The 25,659-nt window shown below is 47.8% G+C and overlaps 1 protein-coding gene across 4 annotated transcripts in view; it reads left to right on the forward strand.

Moving 5' to 3' along the window:
- CUX1 (cut-like homeobox 1) overlaps positions 1–25,659 on the forward strand; it is a 238,095-nt gene that overhangs the window by 204,158 nt on the left and 8,278 nt on the right. For 2 of the 4 annotated variants that reach the window (XM_015408030.1, XM_015408027.1), the window contains 2 exons: positions 14,916–15,218; positions 20,432–20,494. In XM_015408030.1, the coding sequence (XP_015263516.1) occupies positions 14,916–15,218; positions 20,432–20,494 (366 nt within the window). The remainder of the gene's footprint in view (positions 1–14,915; positions 15,219–20,431; positions 20,495–25,659) is intronic. The other 2 variants (XM_015408031.1, XM_015408028.1) reach the window with 1 other exon arrangement.

The raw sequence follows: 25,659 nt of genomic DNA on the forward strand, positions 1-25,659 counted from the left end.
CCAATATGGTTGAATCTGTCACTTGCTCATTACCGCTTCTTCCCCCTTCCCGTCCCACCCCTTGGGGTTGGGTCGGGCAGCTGCAATTTAAAAACAGAATGCATTAGAAAGAAATTAAGATAAGACACCTAATTAAGAAGATTGGAGCCACTGATATGTGCCCTACACACCTACATAATCCAGTTGTTAAAAGCCAGCCTGAACAAGAAGATGTGCAGCCTGTCTGGGAAATGCTCAGACTTCGAAGGATTGCTAAGAGGGAGGAGCCCCGTGCGGATGCTGACGCCCGCGCCCCACCCCTTTGGAAGGTGACATCGTTGTTCACAGCTGAAGCTTGGATAGGTTCCAGTGCAGCTGCTCCTGCGCATTAGGGGATGCCTGTGGCTGTAAGGCAGGGAAAGGAACTGAAGGGCTGCCTTGGGAATCCCCCCTCCCTGCAGTCAGACAGAATGCGTCCATACTGCAGAAAAATGCACAATGCCCTCTCCAAACCTATGGTTCATTTGAAGTACGGTGTACAGTTCAGCTGAGCAGAGCAACCGTCATGATCAAGGAGGTGCTAGAGTCTGGGGCTCTTTTGTTTAGGGAAAAGTAGTCTAAGGGGTAGGAGAGGGAAGGCATGGTATAGCCCGATCTTGGAGCCTCAGCAGGGTTGGTACAGAGATCACCAAGAAAGGCTCTACAGAGGAAGTAGAAAAGAGCAAGTGTCCAGTAGCACCTTAAAGACTAACAAAATATGAGCTTTCGCGAGTCACTGCTCACTTCTTCAGATACGAAGTGATTCATGAAAGCTCATCCCCTGTCATGAATTGTGCTAGTCTTTAAGGTGCTAGTGGTTTCTTGCTCTTTTCTGCTGCTACAGACAGACTAACACAGCTACCCATCTTGGTCTATCTACAGAGGTCCTGGTCACACGGCGAATTTGCCACGGGTGGTGGGCGGATTATCGGGGCGCGATCACACCGCAACATCTGGCAAGTGGAACGCACCTGTGGATAACTGTGGCATACTGCCGAAAAAAGCGCAATAAAAAAACAGTACCTCATATGTAGTGGCAAACCGTTTGCCACTGGCTGCCTCTGGACTCCTGCGGTGTGATCGCGACGGCCCCCCGTTAATGCGCAGGTGGGGAGGACAGGACCCGTGGTTTGCCGCCGACGCGTCGGAGCGTGTTCTGGCGGCTCTAATTGCAGCGGAGCAATTAGCCATGCCTTACCCCAGGGGGGGAATTACCCCACCCCTCCCCCCCCCCCCCCATGTTATCCGGCCCGTGTGACCGGGGCCAGAAGAAGGCAGCAGGAAACCACCTCTGCTTCTCAGTTGCCTTAAAGCTCTTCTGCCGGGGTCTCCATAAGTCAGTTACGGGCATACATAAGGGGTAAGGGAGACATGATAGCAGCACAGAAAATTACACATGGTGTGAAGGTAGGGTTGCCAAGTCGGAAAAACTCCGGACCGGGGGACTCCTGCTCCGTGGCTGGAGTGCGCGTGTCACCAGGAAGTGACGTTATGACGCCAGGCACGCTGGGGGTTTTCCCTCGGATGACTGTGGCCCCGCCCCCAGTGTGCCCAGCGTCATAACGTCACTTCCTGGTGACGCGCACGCCGGGGTGGGGTTCCCCCCAGGGCCAAATCTGCCACCGGCGGGGAACGGGCCTCTGGGGCGGGGGTTTCCCCGCCCCCCGGGGGGACTTGGCAAGCCTGCGTGAAGGGAGTGTTTAGCTTCTCCTTCTCCAGTAGCAGAACTCAGGTGGCACTCAATGAAATTGATAAGTAGGGGGCCCATATCCAGTTGTGCAGTTCCTCCAAGGGACTGGCGTTTCCCTGAGTGGAAGAGGGAGCTGTGGTTTTTTCCATTGACTTCCTGCCCACATTGTCTCTCTTCCTGTTCCTGAGGGTCTGCTGAGCTTGACACACACACCCCTTAATGGGCTGCATCAGGAAGGAGAAGCAAAAAAAGTCCTCCTGTGTGAAAATCACAGGTGGTTCGATATAAGGGTGGATAAAAGGAAGCATTTCTTCACACATTTAATCCACTGAGGTCATTACATCAAGATGTAATAATGGCTGCTAGTTAGGTGGCTCTTAGAAGCGAGGGGATGTGGCTCAGTGGGAAGGCATTTGCTTGGCAGACAGAAGGTCCCAGGTTCAATCCCTGGCATCTCCAGTTAGCAAGATCAGGTAGGAGGTGATGAGAAAGACTTCCGCCTGAGACCCTGGAGGAGGAGAAGAGGAGGAGGAGGAGGAGAACAGTTGGAGGGTGGGATAAAAATCTAACAAAATAAATAAAATAAAATACTCAGAGTCTCAGAGTGGCTTACAATCTCCTTCCCTTCCTCTCCCCAGAACAGACAACCTTTGAGGTAGGTAGGGCTGAGAGAGCTCTGAGAGAACCGTGACTGACCCAAGGTCACCCAGCTGGCTGTATGTGGAGGAGTGGGGAATCAAACCCGGTTCTCCAGATTAGAGTCTGCCACTCTTATCCACTACACCAAACTGGCTCTGCCAGTCTGAGTAGACAATACTGACCCTGATGGACTGATGGTCTGGTTCAGTATAGGGCAACTTCATGTATGTTCATGTGTAACTTCCCCTCTCCAATCGGTCCCCCCCCTCCATGTTAATTTATGCCCCGCTTTTTGAATTTGGTTTGATGCAAGCCTGCACCCTGGACTTAATGAGGGGGGGGGCACGTATCAACCCCATCCGCCAGGAAAATCATGTCTGGGTTTTGCTTGGACTGTCACGGCATGGCCTGTCATTTTGTTTCAGCGACTCGTCCTTCCAAATGCGCAGTTCGCCTTATGGCACGCCAGCAGTGAAAATGTCACTCTCAATAATTACTTTTTGGCGAAGATGCCTGCTGACTTCCTACCTTCAAGCTGTTTTTTACACAGTGGGGAGATAATAAGAAATGACTTTATCCTGACTGCTCAAATGAACACTAAATGGAATTTGGGTTATTATTACTGGAGATCGAGGGCCGTGCGTCGGAATTTAAATAGTGGATCAGATCAGCGATAGACATTTCTTGGCAAATCACAGCAGATCTGCTTCTCAGGTCCACTCCGGTTTAAGAGTTAACGTGGTAGCTGTCTGCTCTCTGTCTTTAGAATAGAGCTCTCTCTTTTTTTTTCTCTCCTCCTGTCCTTAGAGATTTTTTTTTTCTGTTTCAGCAGTCTTACAAGTCTGGGGTCTGACGTGTATCCCCCGTTTCTGTCTTCTCAAAAACCGAAGCTAGGAAATTCAATACCCTTTCTCGAGAGGAGCTTTTATGTAGCTTTTAATGATTTCCAGGGATGATCATAAAATCCTGTTAGGGTGGATTTGGCCATCAAATCTTCGTCCATCTGCCCTCCTCGAGTCTTTGCTTCAGATCAAAGCCCAGGCAGCGAGTAGTCAGAGGGAGTGTTTGCAGTGTGTGTGTGTGTGGGGGGGTGCCTCTCAGTTTTTTCTGTGTATCCCCAAACACTGACGGGTTTTTTTTAAAGCTACAGACGCCTGTGGATACACATTCCTATGAACCTGTGAAAGCACAGCCATATGTTGTGATCTAGAATTTTAAAAAAAATATATCAAAAGCTGTCCCTTCAGAACTAACCCTTTGAATGCCAAAAAAACATGTTGTGTTTGGTTTTCTATTGTTTCCGCTAACAAAGGGGTAATTTGGGTGTGTGTGTGTGTGTTGTATTGCAACCAGGGTTGCAAACCTCCAGGTGAGGCCTAGGGATCTCCTGGAAATATAACTGATCTCCAGATGACAGAGATCAGTCTCCCTGGAGAAAAGGGCTGCTTTGGAGGATGGACTCTGTGGCATTGTACCCTGCTGAGGTCCCCACCCCACCCCAAACCCTGCCCTCTCCAGGCTACACTTCCCAAATTTCCAGGTGCTTCTCATCTCAGAGCTGGCAACCCTGGTTGGGACACAAGCATTACGCTCATCCTGGGTTCCTGCAATCTTGAGGCCAAAAAATAAAAGCCACTGGTATCCATGATCTCCGCAGACACAAAAGATACAGGGACGCGGATCGACTCTTCACCCTTCTGATTATGCTTCTTGAAGTTTCACCAAATGCACTGAAAGATCATCGCAGTGAACCCACATCCCTAGGATTGCCAGGTCCTCCCTGGCAACTAGTGGGGGGCTCCTGGGTCAACTGGAAGTGATGTCATTGTGTCGCCGGTGGCAGGGAGGTGACGCTGTAGTTTTGGGGCAAAACGCCTTCAAAACCATAGAGTTTGCTCAAAAAAACTAGTGTGGTATAGTGGTTAACTAGGACATAAAAGGCCCAGGTTTGAATTCCCACTCTTCCATGGAACTTTGCTTGGGTCAGTCACACACATTCAATCTAACCTACCTCACCAGGTTGTGGTGAGGCTAAAATGGATGCAAGAAGAACGAGGCGGGGTATAGATGAAGTAAACAAAGAAAATGTCTTCTCTGGCCTTTTCCCTTGTGTTTGGAAGGAAGTAGGAGAAATTCTCCAGTACTTAAACCAGTAAAGGAGCAACCCATTTACTTTTGACTCACCCTTTATTTTCAGTTGTGTAAAGGGAGTTAGTTGTATATTTCTCGTAGTGCATCTGTGTTGTGTTTTAATGTTGTTGTTGTTGTTGTTGTTGTTGTTTTAAAGCAAGTGTAAAGGTTGAACAGGCATTTTGGAGTGCAGAAGCAGCCGGACAGAAAGCAGCACTAGTCCCTGGGCGATTTCCATTTAGTCAATGGCTAGAGTGTCAGGCGAGGATCTGGGAGACCCAGGCTGGAATCCCGACTCTGCCATGAAGGCTCACTTGATGACCTTGGGCAAGTCACGACCTTTCAGCTTAACCTACCTCACAGGGTTGTTGTGAGGATAAGACTGGAAAAGAGGGAAATGATATGAGCTTCTTTGGGCCACCATCAGTGAGAAGGGCAGGAGAGAGGGAGGAAGTAAGTAAATAAATAAATATTAAAATCAACCATTTCGGGGCCCAGTGAAGACCAAAACAATAGACAAGAGTTTTAGCAATGGGAACAGGCAGATTTATTTATTTATTTATTTATTTATTTATTTATTTATTTTTCACATTTATACCCCGCCCTCCCCGATTGGTTTTACCCTTCACTTCTTCCAAGTAATAGGAGTTGTGTATACATTCTAAGTGAGAAATCTGAAATGATTTTCTAGATTCATATTAAGTGTACTTGGAAGCCCCCTGTTGGGAAATTCAGTGAAAATTTATTTTTAAAACAATATTTTCATTCTCTACTAAAAAGATCCCCTTTCCCAAATACTGTAGACTTACTGTACTTTGGATGGGTTTTGTCTATGTAACTTGTCTAGAAGATGTCAGCATTGTCACCATTATTTAACTAAGTCTCTGTTTACATATGATAAACTGCAACTCCTCCGTGCCTCTGGCTGCTGCCTGAGCTGATGTGATGTCACAGAATGCTCAAAGACATTCCAACTGCAGAGGCGAAATCACTCATTGAACATTCATCATAACCAGAGTTCCCTCTAAGCTGAGTTAGTGTGAGCTAGCTCACAGTTTTTTAGCCTGCAGCTCACAGATTTTTGTCTTAGTTCAGGAAGGATGGCTCCAAAGCAAACTAATTTATGCAGCAGCCAAATCGCTTACTCAGAATTTTAATGCCAGTAGCTCGCAAAAAAAAAGTAAGGAGCTGCGGTGGCTCACGTGGTTAAGACGCTGAACTACAGGCTGTGGAAAGTTGGTAGTTCAGCAGTTTGAGATCTGAGTGTGCCGCATGACGGAGTGAGCTCCCGTCTCTAGTTCCAGCTCCTGCCAACCTAGCAGTTCGAAAGCAAGAAATTGCAAATAGATAAATAGGTACCACTTCAGTGGGAAGGTAACAGCGTTCCTTGCGCCTTGGTGTTTAGTCATGCCAGCCACATGACCATGGAAATGTCTTCGGACAGCGCTGGCTCTTCGGCTTTGAAACGGAGATGAGCACCGCAACCCTAGAGTCGGAATCGACTGGCTATCGAGCAAAGGAACCATCAGAGCAAAGTAGAAATTTTGCTCACAAGACTTCCCAGCTTGGAGGGAACATTTTGGAGTGAATTTGGATTTAACCCTAAAGGGATAAAGAGCATAGGCAGCTGCACTCGTACATTCCAAGGGTACGTTTGGACAGGATGGGGGGGGGGGAATTCTGGAGTGCTTAGAAGAAAGTTGGTTTGGCAGAAGGGAGAGCTTATGCAGGGCCTCCCAACAGGAAGGAGTTTGCTTCAGGACACTAGGGATATTGTTGTGGGTCTAGAGCAAGCCCAAATGGTCCTGCACTTTGGATCCAGCTCGCAACAGAGATGACGACAGGCCCTTGTTACACTGGGGCTTGGCTTGTTCCTGGCCTTCAAAGCAAACACCTTCTACAGTAAATCAGTCTAACCTGATCTGATCAGATCTTGGAAGCGAAGCAGGGTCAGTCCTGGTTCGTATTTGGATGAAGACCACCGAGGAAGTCCAGGATTGCTTGCAGAGTCAGGCCATGGCGAACCACCTCTGAATGTCTCTTGCCTTAAAAACCCCAAGGGTTCGCAATGAGTTGTTTGTGACTTGATAGCCGAAAAAAAAAGAAAAAAAATCATAGCATCAAAGCATGGACGGCTTCAAAGGGAATTAGATAAGCATATGGAGCAAAGGTCCATCAGTGGCTATTAGCCACAAGGTATAGATAGGGACTCTGGGGCAAGTGATGCTCTGTCATCTTGGTGCTTGGGGGGGGGGGTCAACAGTGGGAGGGCTTCTAATGTCCTGGCCCCACTGGTGGACCTCCTGATGGCACTGGTATTTCTGGCCACTGTGTGATACAGAGTGTTGGACTGGATGGGCCTTTGGCCTGATCCAACATTGGCATCTCTTATGTTCTTATGTTCACTTCCTCTTTTGGAATGCACAAACCATTTTCCTTACTCTAAAAAAGGGCACCCTATACCTAAGCATGTTTCCGATAATACGATCTTGGAATCTCTTGGAAGCTTATTGTGGCTTGCCATGAAATGAACATGGCCCATCTAAACGTGCTGCCAATAGGTAACTGTCAGATTGCCTGCAGATTTCAGTAAGCCCAGTTGGCAAAGGCAGCAGTTTTTATGAAGGTGACTGCTCTTGGTCATTCCAGCTGCATTGCTTTTGTGTGTGCACCTTCCTTTATTCTCCTCTGCAACACACACACACACACATACTGTGAGCATTATGGTCTGTATAGGGTTTGCGCTACATGGTCAAGAGAATTGCCTAGAAAATTCACAGCTGCTGTCATTTTCCAAGATTCCTTTAAGCTGGCACCGGGGACAGAATGAGAAGGGGAGCTCCAACCGGCACAGAGCCGTTTTTATTAACCAGGCAGCCATCGTTCTTCTGACCTTGCTGTGGGTTAAAGGACGTGGATCTGAGGAGAAATCTGTTTATCATGTGCGGAATTCATGCCATCCCTGACAGTGTACAGTGAACAAGATGGATGATCTGCCAAATTGGTCCCTCGCATGGGTGCATCAGGGCAAATTTACAGTACCGCTTCTTCGGCTGCTCCAGTACAAAAATAACATTTGGTTGGGCCTTGGATGCAGCTGCACAGCGACCTGGGGCTAAGCAGAGAAAAGAAATTAGATCTGCGGTGTCCTTATTGCCTTAAAGATTACATGAGGGCTGAGGTGGCTCTTTTTAATATGTCTTTCTCCTCTGCATCTTTCATAAGCACCCCCTTCATTTAAAAAAAAAACAATGAAATGCAATTACTTGAACTGAGAGAAGCTTTTGTGGGAATGCCAAAGCTCCTGTTCCCTACATACGATGTGGTGTTTTCTTTAAAAACGAGTCTCAGTGATTTTTTTCCAAATAATTTTGGTTTGTTATAATGGTTCCTTACTTTACCTATTGCATTGCTGCGTTCACTACTGTTCGCAAGGGACTTTGAACCTCCAAGGAACAATACAGGGAAGGTTGCACTGGGTTTCCAGAAGGAAGGGAAGGTTTTTTGGCTGGTGGGGCAAACATTTTTCTGGTGGGCCTGGTGGGGGCTGCCATTATTTTTATGGCAGCTCCAGTCTGCCCCCAAGCCCAGTTGCTGGCGGCCACCCCCTCCCTCCCCTCCTGCAAGATTGGCAGGGAGCACGTGGCCTGCCAATCAGCTGGAGGGCCCTGTAAATCTTGTAGGAGGGAGGGAGAGGTGCCCATGCCATCCCCCGCTTCTTCTCAAAAGCATCCAAAGGATCCCTTTAAATCTTCTTCTAAAAAAGCTGCTTCTCAAAAAAATCTTGTGGGGCTGGCCCTTTAAGGCAGAACCCCCAGTAGCCTCACTGTAGCTATAGGCCAGGTCAAACGGTGTTCTGGGGAATCTTGAGATCCCTTCCAAGCTTATCAGGAGCTCACCACTGTGAACATAGGCAGTGGCAGATGTGCCAGAATTCTCAAGGACAATGCCGTATCCGCTATTACTAAGACCCTGTGTGAAACAAGCATGAAATAAATGCTTCCCAGAATCCAACCAGGCAAAATCAGGATGGACAACAGAAAGTACTTCTTCATGCGATCCATAATTAGCCTGTGGAACTCTGTGCCGCAGGATGTAGAGATGCCTGCTCGTGTTAGTAAGTCACCTAAGCCATTTGCCATCCACCGTCTTGTGGCAGTGCATTCTGCAAGATAACGGAGAGTGAAGAAGTAATTCCTTCTGTCTGTCACCAACCTAGTGCTCATCAGGTGAAACTGAATGCTAGTGATATGGGAGGAGAAAAAAAGTATATCTCTTTTCTATAGACCGCGTGTGGTTTATAAGCCTATCTAATGTGCTCTCCACTTTGTCATCTTCTAATCTTGAGGGGTTTTTTAAAGCCCCATGTAGGGACTTGTGTGTGAATCCTACCACCCTCTGTTTTCGAATGCTGTAGAATGTAGCAGAATCCTTTCTGTCAGCTTATCGCTTTTCATTTTTAAGCCTGCTTTTCTGATATGGGTTCCTGCAGTGGGGGAGAATGATAAAAAATACATCTTCAGAGTTCATAAAACTTTTTTTTATATGAATACATCTAAAGGCCCTTTAACAGCACTAAAATATAACAGTTAAGCAGAACACCAGCTTTAGTAGATGTTCAGGTTTTCTAATGCATGGAATAAGAAGGGCTTCAGGTGCCCCCTCCAGTCAAGAACAGATCTAGCTCAGTAGACCTCATAGGCCTTATCTGCAACCACTACAGGCAGATGGGAGTGGAGGGGCTTTTCTTTGACTCCCTCACCTGGCCGAGGGAATGGGACAGCTGGTGGAGGAGATCCATCCTTGCAGGGACCAGTGGCTCAAGCTTTGTTCAGATCTTCAGTGCATCGTTTATTAGAGCAGATACTACCAAACCGTGTCGTATTAGAGGCTGCTGCTCCTCCAGAGGATGGGGCTTTCCATCCTCTCTCATAGCTCAGGGAAAGGTACTTCGATCTAGCAATCTGCCTTTAATGGCCGCTCCGTTCTCCAGCATTCCAAAACACGGGGGGTGGGGGTTGCAAGTAGCTCTTCCCTCTCTGGGAGCTGGAACCCATAAGCCAGTCAAAAGTGCCACTTTACATATTATTATTTTAAGGAGATTGACTTACTCGTTTGTCCTGGGATTACAGATACAGTGACGATACCCACCAAGGCAAGAGTGAGATCTGTCACTTGCTGTTCCTGCTGCCGCCATTTTCAGGTCCCACACAAAACCAGCCCTGTTTCCACCCATTGGCGCAAAGCAAACGTCTCCGTCGTCAGCCAGAGACACGTGCTTCGGTTTTCTAATGTGTGCATCTGCAAGCCTCCATGTGCCCGTTCATACAACTTCCCCAGCACGAGTATTGATCCTTTAGGGAGAGGGAAGGTTGTGTAAAGTGGCCCTTGGCATCTTTGGGCAACACAGTGAGAAGTTCCCGTTTGAGCAAAGAAGGACAAGCCAAGGATATTTTTGGTCGTTTATTTCAGCACATTATGTATTTTTGTTACTTACCCGAAGCCTATGGTATGCAGCCTGAGAATGAATGAGACATAGCAACACCTCCACTGAAAGGGTTTGCTTGTGCCCGTTGAGAGGACAAGCAAGGCATACCAGAGAAGCTGCTATTTGAGGGTAGAAATGGGACCTGGAGCACTCCCATCTAAGACAACTGGTGGAGCACCTGCTTTGCATACGGAAGGTCCGAGTTTCAGTCCCTTCCCCTGGGTCTTTAGATTAGATCACTGAGAGGAGGGGTTGAGGACGGGCTCAGGAGGGTTGCCAGGTCCCCCCTGACCACCGGCAGGGGATGAGGAGGTAGGGTTGCCATATCCAGGTTGGGAAACTCCTAGAGATTTGGGAATGGAGCCTGGGGAGGATAGGGGCCTTGGTGTACAATACCATAAAGTCCACCCTCCAAACCAGCCATTTTCTCCAGGGGGACTGATCTTTGTAGCCTGGAGATGAGCTGTAATTCCAGGGGATCCCCAGGTCCCACCTGGAGGCTGGCATCCCTAAGTTGGGCTGATAGAGTTTGACTCAGGTGCACATGCATATAAATCTCACACATACCCACAAGTCCCCGCACGCTGTCTCCCTCCAGCCATCAATAACTCTTTCTCCGGGGATCAAATGTTGCTGGAAGTATTTGCTTTGCAGCTGTTCTTTATAACAGCAAGATCCATTTTAAGACTGAACAGTTGTGTTTTTTTCAAGCGTCGTGGTCAGTTTAATGTTGGAAAGGGAATGTTCATTGGTGTATAATGAGGTGTCTGGGGGGTTCACAGGCTTCTAACCAATGGTTGTCGGTTTGACAGTCCGTGCGTTGCAAACACGGTAATGTGTGTGCATGTATATGTCCCTGTGAAATGTTGGAGGGTATGAAATACTACAAGTTTAACAGCATCACAGTTCTGGAACTGTCTGTCTCTCCCTCTCACACACACATCAAGAGGCAACAACTTTCTAAAGATCATTCAGCCCTTCACAAGAACCAGACAGTGTCTTGAGAGGTCAGAGAATTTCAAAGGAACATTAATATGTACAGACAGAAGGTGGGGGGGATTGGAAGGTTGATCATATACCAGGATTTTTTTTTAAAAAAAACAACCCTCTTTTCCCATTGCTGCTTAATGAGAAATTCCTTTTGCAATTGCTTTTCCATCTCCTACAGCATTTTCGTGCTAAGGTGTCACAATTAACACATTGACACATCCTTTGTTTGACAACCAAAGATCACGTATTTATTCAACAACAATAAGTAATTGTGTTAGGGTTGACCTTAAACCCAGGGTCAAAAGCCACCTGCTCCGCAGCCCGAAAGAAACGTCCGATCAGGCAAACAAGCAAATAACATCACAGCACTCTCAGTGTCTAATTGCAAAGCTTTCTGGGAGTTACCACAAACATGGTTGCTGGCTTCTGTACATACTCGGAACAGGGAGATTTGTCTGTCACCCTGTATCATTGTCTCCTTCCTGCCGGTGGAAGACTGTTTTGTTTGGCATTCCCTCACTAACTCTCATTAGCCCTTCTCCTTGTTTATATGTTTCTCTTTGTTAATTGTTTTAAATATGGGAACCCTGAGACGGGTGGAAAGGCTGCATAGAAATGTTTTAAGTAAACACATATATTAAGTGGCAGATCATAAGTTCTAGGAAATGCGGATCTGCCAGTGTTAAAGGCAGCCATGTGGTGAGTTTCTCTCTATAATATGTGCTGCAGTGTTCTCTAGGTCTTGGGGTTATTAAACATTACACAGCCCTGCTCCATATTGTTGATTACTGCTAGCAGGGACTGCGAAAATCTCTCTATATAATAATTCTCTTTTGGTAGTAGCACTCTACTGAACATTCCACACGCTCCCAAATCAGTTGGCTCCCTGATCTATCACTCAGAAGCTGTCCCTATCCACTGGCTACATTGCCTGAGTCTCGCCTCCAATATTTAAACAGTTTGCTGTTCCTCTTCCCCCAATAGCCAGTCGGACACAGAGGTCATTTGCATATGCGGCCTGATTGGCCTTTGCCTCTAACATTCTAAACAGTTTGCTGCTGCTTTTGTGAGTCATTGAATGTGTCCTGAGGTAAAATACATAGCCCAATCTTCTCTTAAATGGTCACTGGAGTTGCCAATCTCCTAGTGGGGCCTGGAGATCTCCCAGAAATTACCGTGTTCCCCAGCCACAGCACATCATTTCCCCCACAGAAAATTTCCCAGCTATTACAATGGCTGCTTTGGGCAGTGGACTCTGTGGCATTATATCCTGCTGAGGTCCCTCCACACCCCAAACCCTGCCCTCCCCAGGCTCTTCCCCTCAAATCTACAGGTATTTCCCAACCTGGCTATAGAACCTGGCTATAGAACCTACCACTCAAAATCTACAGGTCTGGCCCTCCCCTTAGGATTGCCAGCCAAGATCAGTTCTCCTGAAGAAAATGGCTGCTTTGGGCAATGGACCAATGCTGAGGTCCCTCCGCACCCCAAACCCTGTCCTCCTCAGGCTCTTCCCCTCAAATCTACAGGTATTTCCCAACCTGGCTATAGAACCGCTTTCCAGACCCTTGGAACCCAGAAGACATGGCATAGGAGGAGGTGGTTTTCTACCTTAGCTGCCACTGCATAACCCCAAATCAACATAAGTCAGGGGTGGAGGGAACCATACCTGTTACCATGGGGCTGTCCTCCCATACTACCCACTTCGGGCAGCAAAATGACAGCCCTGCCTTATAGCTAAGCAGGAGGAAATAAACATGGCTTGCCTCCCTCTATTTTCCCCTTCCCACCAGCCACAGCCAGGACACTCACCTGGAGCTTCCTTCTAGAACTCGTCGTATTTCTTCCCACAACGGGTCTTACTCCTAGTACTCATCATAATAACAAAAAGGGAAGAACTTTGCAGCTGCTGTTTTCAGCAGCAGATCTGCGTATCTTCTAAAGTGCCATTCTATAAAGGATTGGAATTGACAGGTACTTTGTGAGAATTCTTTAAAAATTATATTTATCTTTTCAAACTCATCTGATAGCATGTAGATGATACATAGTCTCAGGGGTCTTGTTGTAGAAAAAGAGCTGCCGGAGCTCATTAGCATAACTCATTAGCATAACTTATTTGCATATGCCACGCCCCCGGAAGTGACAGAAGGCCACACCCCCTGACATCACCGGAAGTGTGTCAGAAGGCCCGGCTACTTACCCTCCTGCTTCATCCTCATTCCCAAACGGAATGAGGATCGAAGCAGAGGGCGGGGTAAAGAAGGGGGCGGGGATTCACCACGTGACCGCCCCGCCCCCTAGAGGTTCTCTTCCGGAGCTCCGTACCTGAGAGCTCCCCCCCGACTAGTGCCCTGCATAGTCTTAGACCAGAGCAGTGGTCTGGTTTTTAGTTTTTAATTTTTGCTGGCACATTGTATACGATCTCTTGCTGACAATGCGAAAATGGCACCGAGATTGTTGCAATGGACAATCCTTCCAGGGAGTTGCTGTGTTCAACCCTTTGAAACAGGGCTTGGGCCCCTTAGCCACTGTCAGTTTGGAGAGAAGGGAGCAGTTTACTTATGATGTAATAGGCTGCTCCCATGAGGTTTGGTGTAAATGGCAGCTCAGGAAGTTTCCTGAGCGGTAGCTGTGTTATAGTCTACTGTAGCAACAAGAAAACGTAGTCCAGTAGTAACTTAAAGACTGACGACATTTATTCCAGTATGTCCTTTCATGACGCAGAGCTCACTTCTTCAGGTACTAAGAAGAGGACATCTGATTCCACATTTTTATAGAGAAAATTATAGAGTGGAGAGAAGGAAGGTGTAGGGAATCAAGAGGGGCTTGGTGTGGATGCCATCATTAATCTTTTGGGTGTGATTCTTTGTGTAAGGGACTGGAATAGATTATGTTGTTACATAATGGATGATGAGAATGGTCAGAAGTTCCAGCCTCTCTCTCATGTGGTACAGGTAAACAAATAGTGTAATTAAGTATGAAAATTATAACTAATTGAGGAAGAAATAGTCTGAAGTATAAGATAATTATTGGCTACCCCTGAAGAGTTGTAGTCTGTTAATAAGAGCCCATTAAAGAGTCTAAAAAGTGGGCCTTTTTGAGCTATTAGAACTTGTAGTGAGTAAGGAGACCCAAGTCTCTGTTAAAGCCAGGATGAGAGGTAGTTTTTAGTTTCTTGATGAGTTCTAATTTCAGCACTTTCATATTGTATATTCCCTTTGAAGTTTTTTGTAGAGCAGTGACTTTCATATCAGCGACAGTACGTCCAAGAAGAATAAAATGTTCCCCAGCTGGTTTTTGAACATTGTCATTTCCATGCCAGATTTGTATGCATTATTCTCTCACATAGCTACCAATGAGTTTGTCCAATATAGATAGTAGAAGAGTATGTGTGTGGGGGGGGGGGGTACTTGTGAATTTCCTGCATCGTACAGGGGGTTGGATTAGATGACCCTGGAGATCCCTTCCAACTCTATGATTCCAAGAGTATTGCTGGCACATGATGGAATATATTAAATTAGATGGTGTTCAAGTGGATGAGCCCAAGATGGTGCAGCTAATGTTATTAGGTCCCATAATAGTACTGCCTCAGCATATGCAGGCAACTCAATCTGTTGCAGGGTTTAGTCCCTGCATTTATGTCTCCGTTGGGTGGTCCACTGTTGTGCTTGAGAAGATGCTTCAAAGTTGGGGGAAAGGAAGCTCCAGTCCATCCATCTCTGGGAGTTATAGGAAGGAACACAGTTCATATTTTGCATGTATGTCGATTTCATCATTGTTATCTCCAGCTAGAGCATCTGGTATAGCTGGGCTGGGAAAGACACAAGTAGTGCTGGGCAAATGGTATGACTCACTGTCTTGTAAAGTAAAGAATGAATCTAGAAGAAAAGCTTTGGTGAAGAAGAATTTTGCTTAAAACCTATCTCACCTTCCCTCCTCCCCTTCCCTGCTGATTTGCAGAAAGCACCCCAAAGACTTCGGCCAGTTGCAGCCCTGCTCCAGAATCCCCTATGAGTTCCAGTGAATCTGTGAAAAGCCTGACGGAGCTGGTCCAGCAACCATGTCCCCCCATAGAGACGAATAAGGATGGCAAGCTGCAAGAGTCAAGTGAGCCGTCAGCTTCCGATTCCCAATCCACCACGCCATTGCCCGTCTCCGGACATTCATCACTCAGCATACAGGCACTGGTCGCCATGTCACCAGAACTGGACACTTACGGCATCACCAAGAGGGTTAAAGAGGTGCTCACGGACAACAATCTCGGTAAACTGCTTTTCACTGTTTCTGACTGCTTTTACAATTGTTCCCCCCCCCCCCCAATATATTGGGAACAGGAACATGCTTAACAGTCTGAGCATCTTCTTGTTTACTCAAACGTAAATCCTGGTGGTTCCAGTGGGGCTTACTCCAAAATAGGTTGCAGCATTAGGCAGTCTTCAGCATGTTTGTGGACAAAAGTGATCTTGGAAACCATCTAAGGAACCTAGTTGAAGGAGACTTAACATGTAGGTAATTAACAGGATTTGCTCACTGAACCAGGTTGTAGAAATTCCACACGTCTCTATGTTCTTAATCTGATAACTGGTTTCATCTGTTTATTTAACTATATAGCTAGATAGCTGAAGGCCTCCAAAGCAGCCTCCACATAAAACCAACGGCTGTAAACAGTTCAGTCAGTAACAACCCATCAAACCAAAAACAGTAAAAACAGGTCAGTTGCTCAAATCAGCATAGAACAAAACCACATTTTAAAAGGGGGGGGGGAACCCTCAACAAAACAAAAACCATGACTGGCACCAAAACGTTAAAAAAAAAACACTGGGCAGGCAGGTAGCTGTGGGGGAGGGACACACAAGGCCCCCGTCTCTGGCAGTGGCCCACTTCAGCTCTGAAAGTGGGGGGCTCTCAGAGAAGGGCCTCTGCAGAAGCACTCAGTTGTCAGGCAGGATATCGTGTCAGAGTGCCCTTCTCCCAGTAATTAAATTTTAAATTAAAAATGGTGCCAAGCAATGTTCCCTCTAAGCTGAGTTAGTGTGAGCTAGCTCACAGTTTTTTAGCCTCCGGCTCACACATTTTAATCTCAGCTCAGGAAAGACGGCTCCAGAGCAAACTAATTTATGCCGTGGCCAACTCGCTCGCTCACAGCTTTAATGCCAGCCGCTCACAAAGTAGAATTTTTGCTCACGAGACTCCACAGCTTAGAGGGAACATTGGTGCCAAGAAGTAGTTTGTCGTCAGCATCACCCCTCCCAAGGTGGCACAGAAACAAATCAAGAATCCATAATTACTCAAGCCCTCCTTTTCTTAAAAAAAAAAAAAAAGTGTATTAAATCAAACTGGTGGGTCATGAGTCCCAAACTGGATCGGGCTGAAACCTGACAGCTCATACTAACACCGTCATCGCATTTACGGTCCAAGCGGTGTCTTTTTATAAAATGAGAAGTTAGGAAAGACACAGATTTAAAAGTGGGGGTAGTTCATAGTTAAAGAACAGGGCTCCGGGCTGTGTACAACAACAAAGACATTCATAAGGAAACTTCACAGTTGGAATACAATAAAATACAGCAATTTCCTAGGTAGATGGTGCTAAACTTCTGACTGTGCTACTGCTCAACAGGGGTGGGGGATGCCAGAGAAACAGGAGTGCCAGACGGATGGTAACTGTCACTGCCCTTAGCCGAATGCCTGGCAAAACGTCTCTGCCTTACGAGCCCTGCGGAACGACAATAAGTCCTGCTGGGCATGGATGTCATTCGGCAGAAAGTTCCACCAGGTTGGAGCCGGGGCAGAAAACAGCCTGGCTATGGTCGAGGACAGCCAGATATCTCTCGGGCCAGGGACCACCTGGTCTGCAGAGTGCAGTGCTCTAATAGCAATAATGATTGTTGCTGTTGTTGTATTGGCCAAGGAGGCAAATCCAACAATGCAGAGATCGGTGGTTTAGACGAGGTCTGAGATGGCGCAGCTGCCAAAGGCCCTTGTGTTGCTGCTCCCTGGGAAAAGGAAGGGGGGGGGTTAAGAAGACAGATTTACTGACAAAGGGAAGATTGGAAAAATCAGTGCCCAGAATGGTGGCATGGCTCTAGGTGGGTAGAAAGTGAGTCGTGTCCACGAGGTCCTCTCATTCCTCTGCTCTGTTGAAAGGAGAAGTATATCCTACCTTTCTTTCGAAGAATAAGCCGGGACACCTTATGAAATAGCCATCAATTAAACCAGTACATGTAAATGTCCCAGACTTGGCCAGAGCTGACATTTTCAGTACAAATACCGCCCATTCAACTCTGCCAGCACAATCTTAGCCACCAGGGATGGAGTGTCACAAGCCTTCTCGGACAGTCAGTTCTGTTGACTCAGACTGCCACACAGAAATCTCGGGATTCTACGGAGCCCGAGTGTGGGCTTGCCAGGCCCCCCCTGGTGACCTGGGGGGGGGGGGGGGGGGGGGTAGGTCGCCAGCTCCAGGTTGGGAAACTCCTGGAGACTGGCAAGTAAAGCCTGGGGAGGAGAGGGACTAAAGTGGGGTACAGTGCCATAGAGTCCACCCTCCAAAGCATCCATTTTCTTCAGAGGAACTGATCACTGTAGGTAGGAGATGATCTGTAATCCCAGGGGATCTCCAGGTCCCACCTGGAGGCTGGCATCCCTTGCCAAGTGAGCTTCACTGGTGGTGGGGCACAGTCGGGAGATGATTTAACTGGTACACAGGTTCATATCGCAGAGTCCAAGTATATCCACAGGTTCCTTTTGAGGGCATTGGATTGTGCTGTCAGAAGTGGCCCACTGTGTGGCACGTTAACAGAGGCCTAATTATTGGTATCAGCTCCAGGCAGATGTCCAAACCACACGGGCAGTGCCTTTCTGCGAGTGCCTATCTGCGAGTAAATCGTATAGCCTGTGTGGCGCTTCCTCGGGACTAGGTTCCGTATTGTTAGTAATGTGTTAGGGAGACTGAATCTTGGGTGGTTGCTGGGATCACATGAGTACTACCCAGAGCAGCCTCTGTGAGCCTAATTAGCACAGATTTGCATGTTTGCTGCCATGCCAGTGCCCACTCAGTGCCCTGTTAACCCCCCGATTTGGTCATCCAGACTTTGCCAGATTGGCTTGAAATCCAGCCATAGTGCAGAATCATCGAGGGACTTGCATTGAAGTCTTTACCCCGCTTTGACTTCCCGAGCCAAGAGAGATATGTTACCAATTTACTGGGGCTGGGTTGTAGGTTTGCAGCCAACTGGGGGCAAAAAGAAACAGAAGCCACTCACTTTACTGGCAGCCATTCATACGGGTAGTACCAGTGAGGTCAAGATGATGGAAATGACTGGAAAGTTTGTAAAATCATGTAATAATTTTTTGAACAATTCTTTTTTTTTTATGGCCAGGCAGGGAGCAGTATTGAGAAGTTGAAAATATTACATTAAATAACTTGAATACATGATTTCCCCAGTTCGCTTCTCTGCAGACATTTAGAAGGGGTCAGTGTTGTTTTCCACATATTATCCCCACAATAATACCAGCGCTATTGATTATATATGAGATTATGGGAATGGACAGATAGACATATTTGGCATATGATCCAGAGGGGTAGCCACGTTGGTCCGTTGCAGCAAAATGAAAATAGGAGACCAGTGGCACCTTAACGAATAAACGAGCCTTATTCCAGCCTGAGTTTTCGTGAGTCACTCTGTGCATCGAATGAAACGAGTTCTGTCTTGTGGATGCTCATGATGTTAATCGTGTGCATCACACCTTCAAGGAGTCTTTTAATGTGCTGCCGGGCTTCTTTTTTTTAATTTGGTATCAACAGACATGCATACCCATGCTGCAGACTTTCTGTACCAACTTAGCAAAACTGTCTAAGAACTCTGATAGCACAGCATAGTCATTCTAACAGTGATAAACCCAGGTGTAAACTGGGTCCAGGGACACTACCTTGAAAAAATATGCAGTTGGGGCGTAAAGAAAACAGGGCTGTCAGTTTAGTATCCCTTCCCTGTATTGGCAGCTCATTCGTCAGTCACCACTAGGGTTGCCAGGTCCTTCCTGGTAGCCCGGGGGGGGGGGCTAATCGGGGGGGGGGAAGGGGCCAGGTGACATCACCGATGACATGGCAGTGTAACTTCCGGTGCAACACTGGAATTGATGACATCTCACTTGCGATGCCCGGATGATGCTCTGGTGTTTGGGCAAAAACTCTATAGTAAAAATGGCTTCTACCATAGAGTTTTTGCCTAAACACTAGAGTGTCACCCAGATGTCGCCAGCATCATGATGTTGTCATTTCCTGTGTGCACCAGAATTGACATTGCCGTGTTGCTGGCAACACCACCTGGGCCTTCTTCTTTCTCCTGGTAAGTCGTCCCCCATTCCCCCCCCCCCAAGCCAGCCAGTTGGTCAGTGGTAGGGAGCAGGGCGCCCCCGCCTCCACAGAGGAGGGGGGCTAGGAGCCCTAGTCACCACAAAGCTTTTCATTACCTTCAGGATTCCTCTTGGCTAGTGCAGCCATTTCAAAAGCTTGCCTCCCGCCTTTTAAACAGGTAAAAGACTTCTGCCTTTCAGCTCCTAGAATCATTTCCCTACACGTAGTCAGCTGCAGAACACGGGACAGCGACCCTTTTGCACTGAAGAGTACTATTTGCTCCATTTCCCGTGCAGTTGAAAACTTTAGGACTGCCCTCCAGACCCTGCTGGAAAGTGTAACTTTGAGCCACCAACGGTGATGGAACTCCATATGATACACGGGTGGATCTCCCCCTCCTGCCTCTCTGTTGGGTCTCGCATAGCCAAGAGAGGGGTGCCCGCTAGGACTCGTAGGTCTTCGTATGCGTTGTCGTTGCATGCTATATGCAGGGACACTGGTTTACTGACGGTCATTCTGCAACCAGGAAAGCCAAAAGCAGCAAAGTGTGCAGAATAAATCCACTCAGATTTTGCGTTATGCAAATACTGAATTGACTTGGTGGATGTAAACTCACTTAAATGTCAAGGGGGTGTGTGTAAGCGATTTAAGACAGTGCTGCCGGCACTAGACTAGGTACTCCAAATTGTAAGCTAGCGTAGCTAAAAAAAAAGGGTTATGGGGGACTGAGGACTCGGGGTGCATTCGGGGACCACAGGTAGGGACAGGGAGCTGTCAAATAGTCTGTTTCTCCCCACCCAGACAGACCCCTCTTTTAGTCTCAAACTTTTAGCAGATGCCACCTTTGCTTTTTCAAGTTTTTCCCCAGGCCCCACGAGGGCTAGAAATCTATTTTTTAATTTAAAAAAATCAAAGCACAATCTGTTGGCTTCTCTGGATTTAACCCCAGAAGCTGCATTCCTCAGCGCGTTCAGAGTGTGCAGAAAACCAGGGTCCCTGATTCTGTCTCCTCCTGGGCTCCAGGAGGAACCTTCTAAAAGTACTTTTATTGACTCGTGTTCTGATGTCACTTTTTACATAAATCTTTTTTCCCCCCTCCATGATTTTTGTTTCTCTACAGCGTGGCTGACAAGCCTAAAACGCAGCAGAAGAGGCAAGAAATGTACCCCAAACCTTGCATTAGGTGTGGAACTACGTTTCAATTTTCCTTTTTGCCCTCTGTTTTGTTAAATCTCTAGCCCGCCGAGGGGATCGGGGTCCCCTTCTTTGGGGGTCTCGTGTTTGTCTGTATCTGTCTCAGCCCAGTTCCTTGGCAGTCACTTGAGGCCCGTCCTTCTTTTTTTCCCCCTAATTTAAGCGGGCAGTGAGTCGGAGTCAATGCTCCCTCTAAGCTGTGGAGTCCTGTGAGCAAAAATTCTACTTTGTGAGCTACTGGCATTAAAGTTGTGAGCCAGCAATTTGGCGACTGCATAAATTAGTTTGCTCTGGAGCCATCCTTCCCGAGCTAGGACAAAATTGTGTGAGCCGGAGGCTAAAAAACTGTGAGCTAGCCCACACCAGCTCAGCTTAGAGGGAACACTGGTCAGAGTCACATGGCTTCGTAAACAAAACTGTGGTCAGCAGGTTCCCCACGCTTCCTGCAACACGCCCTGTGATGCTTTTCTTACAAGCAGTTACATTAGTCAGAAAAATAAACAAGCTATCTAATTGTGGGGACATCAGAAAAAAAATTACGGGCGCATCATGCTATGCCCTTGCAGGTCATGGATTAGTTAGCCTTTAGGCTTGTTCTCCTGGTCCTCTTTGGTCTGGCCTCGATGACCAGGTGCCAGAGGTAGCTCTCCAGGACAGCGACTTTACAGTACAGCCACACCATTGGGGCGTCTTAAAACCCACCAGTGTTTTCCCTAGGGTTGTCAGCTCCGGGCACGAGCTGGAGATCTCCTGGGATTACAGCTGATCTCCAGGTGACAGAGATCACCTGGAGAAAATGGCAGCTTTGGAAGGTGGACTCTGTGGCAATTACACCCCATTGAAGTCCCTCCCCAAACCCCGCCCTCCTCAGGCTCCACCCCCAAAATCTCTTGGTATTTCCCAACCTGCAGCTGACGACCTGATTTCCTAACTTGTCTGGTACACCACAAGAAGCCAGGAAGGGGAATAAAGTTGCAGGACAAGCTCAACGTGGCCACAGCTGCCTTGACTGGTAAGCAGCTGTGGTGCCACATTCCAAAGAAGTCCATAAGCAAACCTTTGTGTTGACAGCAATTACAGTTCGGTGCCCAGGCAATCCAGATCCTTCACCATGAAAAAGCTCTGGTTTGTGACCAGCAGAAATTATGCAGTTAGCATACATTTTGACTCATTTCTTTCACTTACTATAACTTTGTTCAGCACGTTCCACTATGGGGGGGGGGGGCTGCACCTAACCAGTGGAGGAGACCTTACTGATTCATTCGTCTGGCGTCTGGAATTACACACGCCTCCCCCCCCCCCCCCCCGCCCCACTTTGAAGCATATCTTTAGAGTCAGAAGGCCTCTTTTTAATGAAAGGTCTGGTTCCCTGGAATACTGATTGATCATTTTCTGCACTCCCACAGTACTGCAGCATAAACACAGGCCTGCCCGTAAGCATCATAGGTGCACAGGTGGAAACTCACATAAAGGGGCCTTTGAAGGATAAGCCTCCTCCTTGCTAAGAACCACACTTCAAATTATGGTGGGGAATCTGTGATCAGATCTGTTCACTAGTGGGAAGCACCTTCCCCTGATACAACAGGCTGATCTTCTTCGTGGTCTCTGTGCGTCACACCCTTCGTGTGAATGCACAGATGACCACTCAAAGATCACCAGTTACAGGTAAGCAACCTGTCTGTCTTCTTCGTGGTCTCTGTGCGTCACACCCTTCGTGTGAATGCACAGATGACCACTCAAAGATCACCAGTTACAGGTAAGCAACCTGTCTTTCTGCTAGCAGAAGAGCTCCTTGCGTCACTGAAGATGGCACGGTTTAGTGGAACAGATCCACGACATGGAACCAGCCAGACTGGAGCATGGGATTATTTTCCTGCATTCTGTTTTCCCGTAGAAGATTGCCCTCTGAGTGACTATTAGCCCAAGCAGGGGGGAAAGACTCATACGGGTCTGTCTTTCTTTTCTCTCTGGGGGCTGTGGTGATAGCAGCTTTGAGCAGAGGCGGGGTTTTATCAGGGGCCTGGCATGGCAGGGGTTAAGCTTCTCCAGTCCCGATGCTGTGGCCTCCCTCCCTCCCTCCCTCCCCACAGTGGCTGCTTCTTCACCATTAAACAGTAAACATTTACTAAACATGAGATTCAGGCACGGATCCTTAACATACCACGCAAATCATCCTTGAAGGTTCCTTTTTCCTCCTAAGAGAAGAGAAAGCTGCACCACTGGTGTTTATGGCAAGGGGTGGGCCACCTTAGTTGGTTGTTTCTCTCGTTCCACCAAGCCATGGGATTGGGAGAGGTCTCCGCAAAACCTAAGAAGATTCTGCCGTTTTTTAATTCTTGCATTAGACAGAGCAGAATGGATTTACCAACAAAGTAGATGGGGTTGTCCCAAGAACTGTGGATTATAGTCTGTATCTTGCAGAAAGGGGGTGGGTTTAGCAGGCCGTTCAGTAGGCTGGCCCCGGTAAAGTTCCCCAGTGCTAGTGGCATTGGAACTGGATGTAAAGCCGAAAAGTGCCTTCCCAAAGGAATATGCACATTTCTCAGAAACATCCTACCCCCAAACCCTTTAAAAGTCCACTTGCGCCAAGAGTTTTCAAAGCACTTGCAGCAGAAACGATCGGCACTTTGTCCCAAAGGCTCCGGCGTGAGCGCAGCTGAGCAGGAGGTGGGGGGAGCGCCGGGGTCATTGATTGAATGGTTTCGATTAGCTTAATGGAACGGAGCTGTTACAGAGCCCTCCGCTGTATGGCTTGAGCAGCTGCCACGCTCTTGAGTGGCGAGGGCCGGCTGCAGAAAGCGCAGGCTGGAAATCGTTTCAATCTGCTGCCGGTCCGCGTTTCCATTATCTCCGTTGTAAGGTCCTCACCTTCAGCGGCAGGAGATGCTTCCAGCTGTGGAGAATCAATCCCTGAATTTCCCAGTGAAAAAAAAACCCACCCTGAAATTCAGCACGACCCCGGTGGCTTGAAAAGCCTCGGAAGGAAGCCGCAAGCATCCAGATAATTAGAAGTACAGGTTAATGGGGGTGACATGGAGAACTCATTTGGATGTAAATTTTTGGCGGGGGTCTCCAAGGTTCGAACCGGGGACCTTATGGTGTGAAGGCTGAGAGCACGGGCTAGAGACCTGCCAAAAGTGAGTGTGCTTAGGGTCAAAGGGGAAGTAGTGGTGTGCTACAGAAACCCAGCAGTTGGCAAGCAGTAGGTCAGGCTTCTGGATTCTGGCTGTCCTTCATGGCTCCGTTTCTGTCTGCCATAGTTGCTATATGTCAGGATTATCTGCTTTTTACCCAGGTTCAGGGCATGCCTCCTGTTAGCTGGCACATATTTCCAGATTCTTTTTTTTTTTTTTAATCTACAGCTCTTCTGGTTGATCCAGAGACACAGGTGAGCAGGCAGTATTCTGGCCAATTCAGTGAGAAACAAGTTGTGGGCAATGAGGGAAGTCATAGCCATGGCTGGCATGCGTGCTCTGTCTGTCAGGGAAGAGACACTCTTGTCCGAGAAGAAAGCCAGGAGCAAACCCCGCACAGCAGAGGAGTGGTTTGGGGGGGGGGTGGTTTTGCTGTCAAGTCGCAGCTGACTGATGATGACCCTGTAGAATTTTCAAGGCAAGAGACATTCAGAGGTGGTTGGCCATTGCCTGGCTCCACATCACGACCCTGGACTTCCTTAGAGGTCTCCCTTCCAAGTACTGACCAGGGCTGACTTTGCTTACCTTCCAAGACCTGATGAGATCTGGCTAGACTGGGCTATCCGGGGGCACAGAGGAGTGTTACTGGGGAGGGTTTTCTTTCCAGCATGGAAGTTACGGATTCATCTCTGTGATTTTGTTTGTGTGCGTCTTGGACAAAGTGGTCACATCAAGATGACCCCGTGTGCTGAGATCGCTGTGAGCGTTTCTTGCACAACCGTAGCTTCCTAAAGTAATTTTCCCAAGAGGAAATCTCATATCCACAAAGGGGGAACTTCACCACGCCGAAACAGCAGTGGGAAACATTCCCTTGTGGTGGTTTCTCCCAGGGGTCATTTCCTGCAGGAGCTCACAGGAGCGGAGCTCCAGCAGTAAGGAGCCCAGGGGGCGGGCACATGCAACAAGCCCTGCCCCCTGCTCCCAGCAGCCCTCAGTTGGGCCACGAGGAGCAAGAAGCAGCCAGGCAAGTTGCAGAGGGCCCCGCCGGCCCGCCTTAAGGTACAAGCTCTCCCTCCTCTGTGAGGACAGATCTGCACGTGTCCCCCCCCCCCAATAGCTAGCAATCCAAAACAGTCCAGTGGAGCCTGAGTGGTGGGTGTTGCCTTCTGACACACTTCCGGTGATGTCAGGGTGTGTGGCATATGCAAATAAGTTATGCTAATAAGTTATGCTAATGAGCTCCTGCACCTCTTTTTCTACGAAATGACCCCTGGTTTCTCCTGATTACAAACGGTAGTGTGTGTGAGGCTGTACGTTAAGTAAATATAGACTGATAGACTCATCCGTTCTCAGCAGGGGCAGGAAGAGGTAGATTTAAAAAGAAAAACCGTGCTGGTCTGCAAAATGCATTAGGCTCTCTAAGGGCAACCCGAGCAAAGCAATTAACACAGTTCGTTAATGCCTCGGGGCAGGGGTGCAAGTGGTGCCGAGAGGACCAAAGGCTATTGCCGGCACTCATCCCTGGCTCAGCACCCATCTCCAAGTTACACACAATGATCAGCAGACCTCTGTACAGAACCGTCTCGAGGCTGCAAGTTGGTTCTTTGAATGCTTCCACAAAAATATTTAAAACACCTTCAATTAGAAAAATAGCTCATGGGGGGGAGGTTTCCCATAGCCCCCTCCCCGCTGTGCTAATTTACTAAATGCAAGGGGAGGTGCTATGAGGAGAGAGCATTCAACAGCATCACACACACACAGAGTCTAAAGCAGGTACAGTCTAGGATTTTACCCGCTCATGCAGTGTACTTTGGGCCTGTTCTGTCATTAAGTATGGTGGGGTGGTGGAACGGACTTGTACCACCTCTCAAGGCTGCAGCTATAGGATCAATTATTTTCTCAATGCTCCCTTTTATAAAAACCCATAAAAACAAGAGGTAAGCTGGGACAGAATTTATCTCCTTGGTATGCTGTTTCCCTCCCCCCCCCCCTTTTGCCATGGAGGGTTTTTTTTGTATGT

This window comes from Gekko japonicus, unplaced genomic scaffold, assembly GCF_001447785.1.
Source record: "Gekko japonicus isolate JY-2015 unplaced genomic scaffold, Gekko_japonicus_V1.1 scaffold1, whole genome shotgun sequence".
In the NCBI taxonomy this organism is placed as follows: domain Eukaryota; kingdom Metazoa; phylum Chordata; class Lepidosauria; order Squamata; family Gekkonidae; genus Gekko; species Gekko japonicus.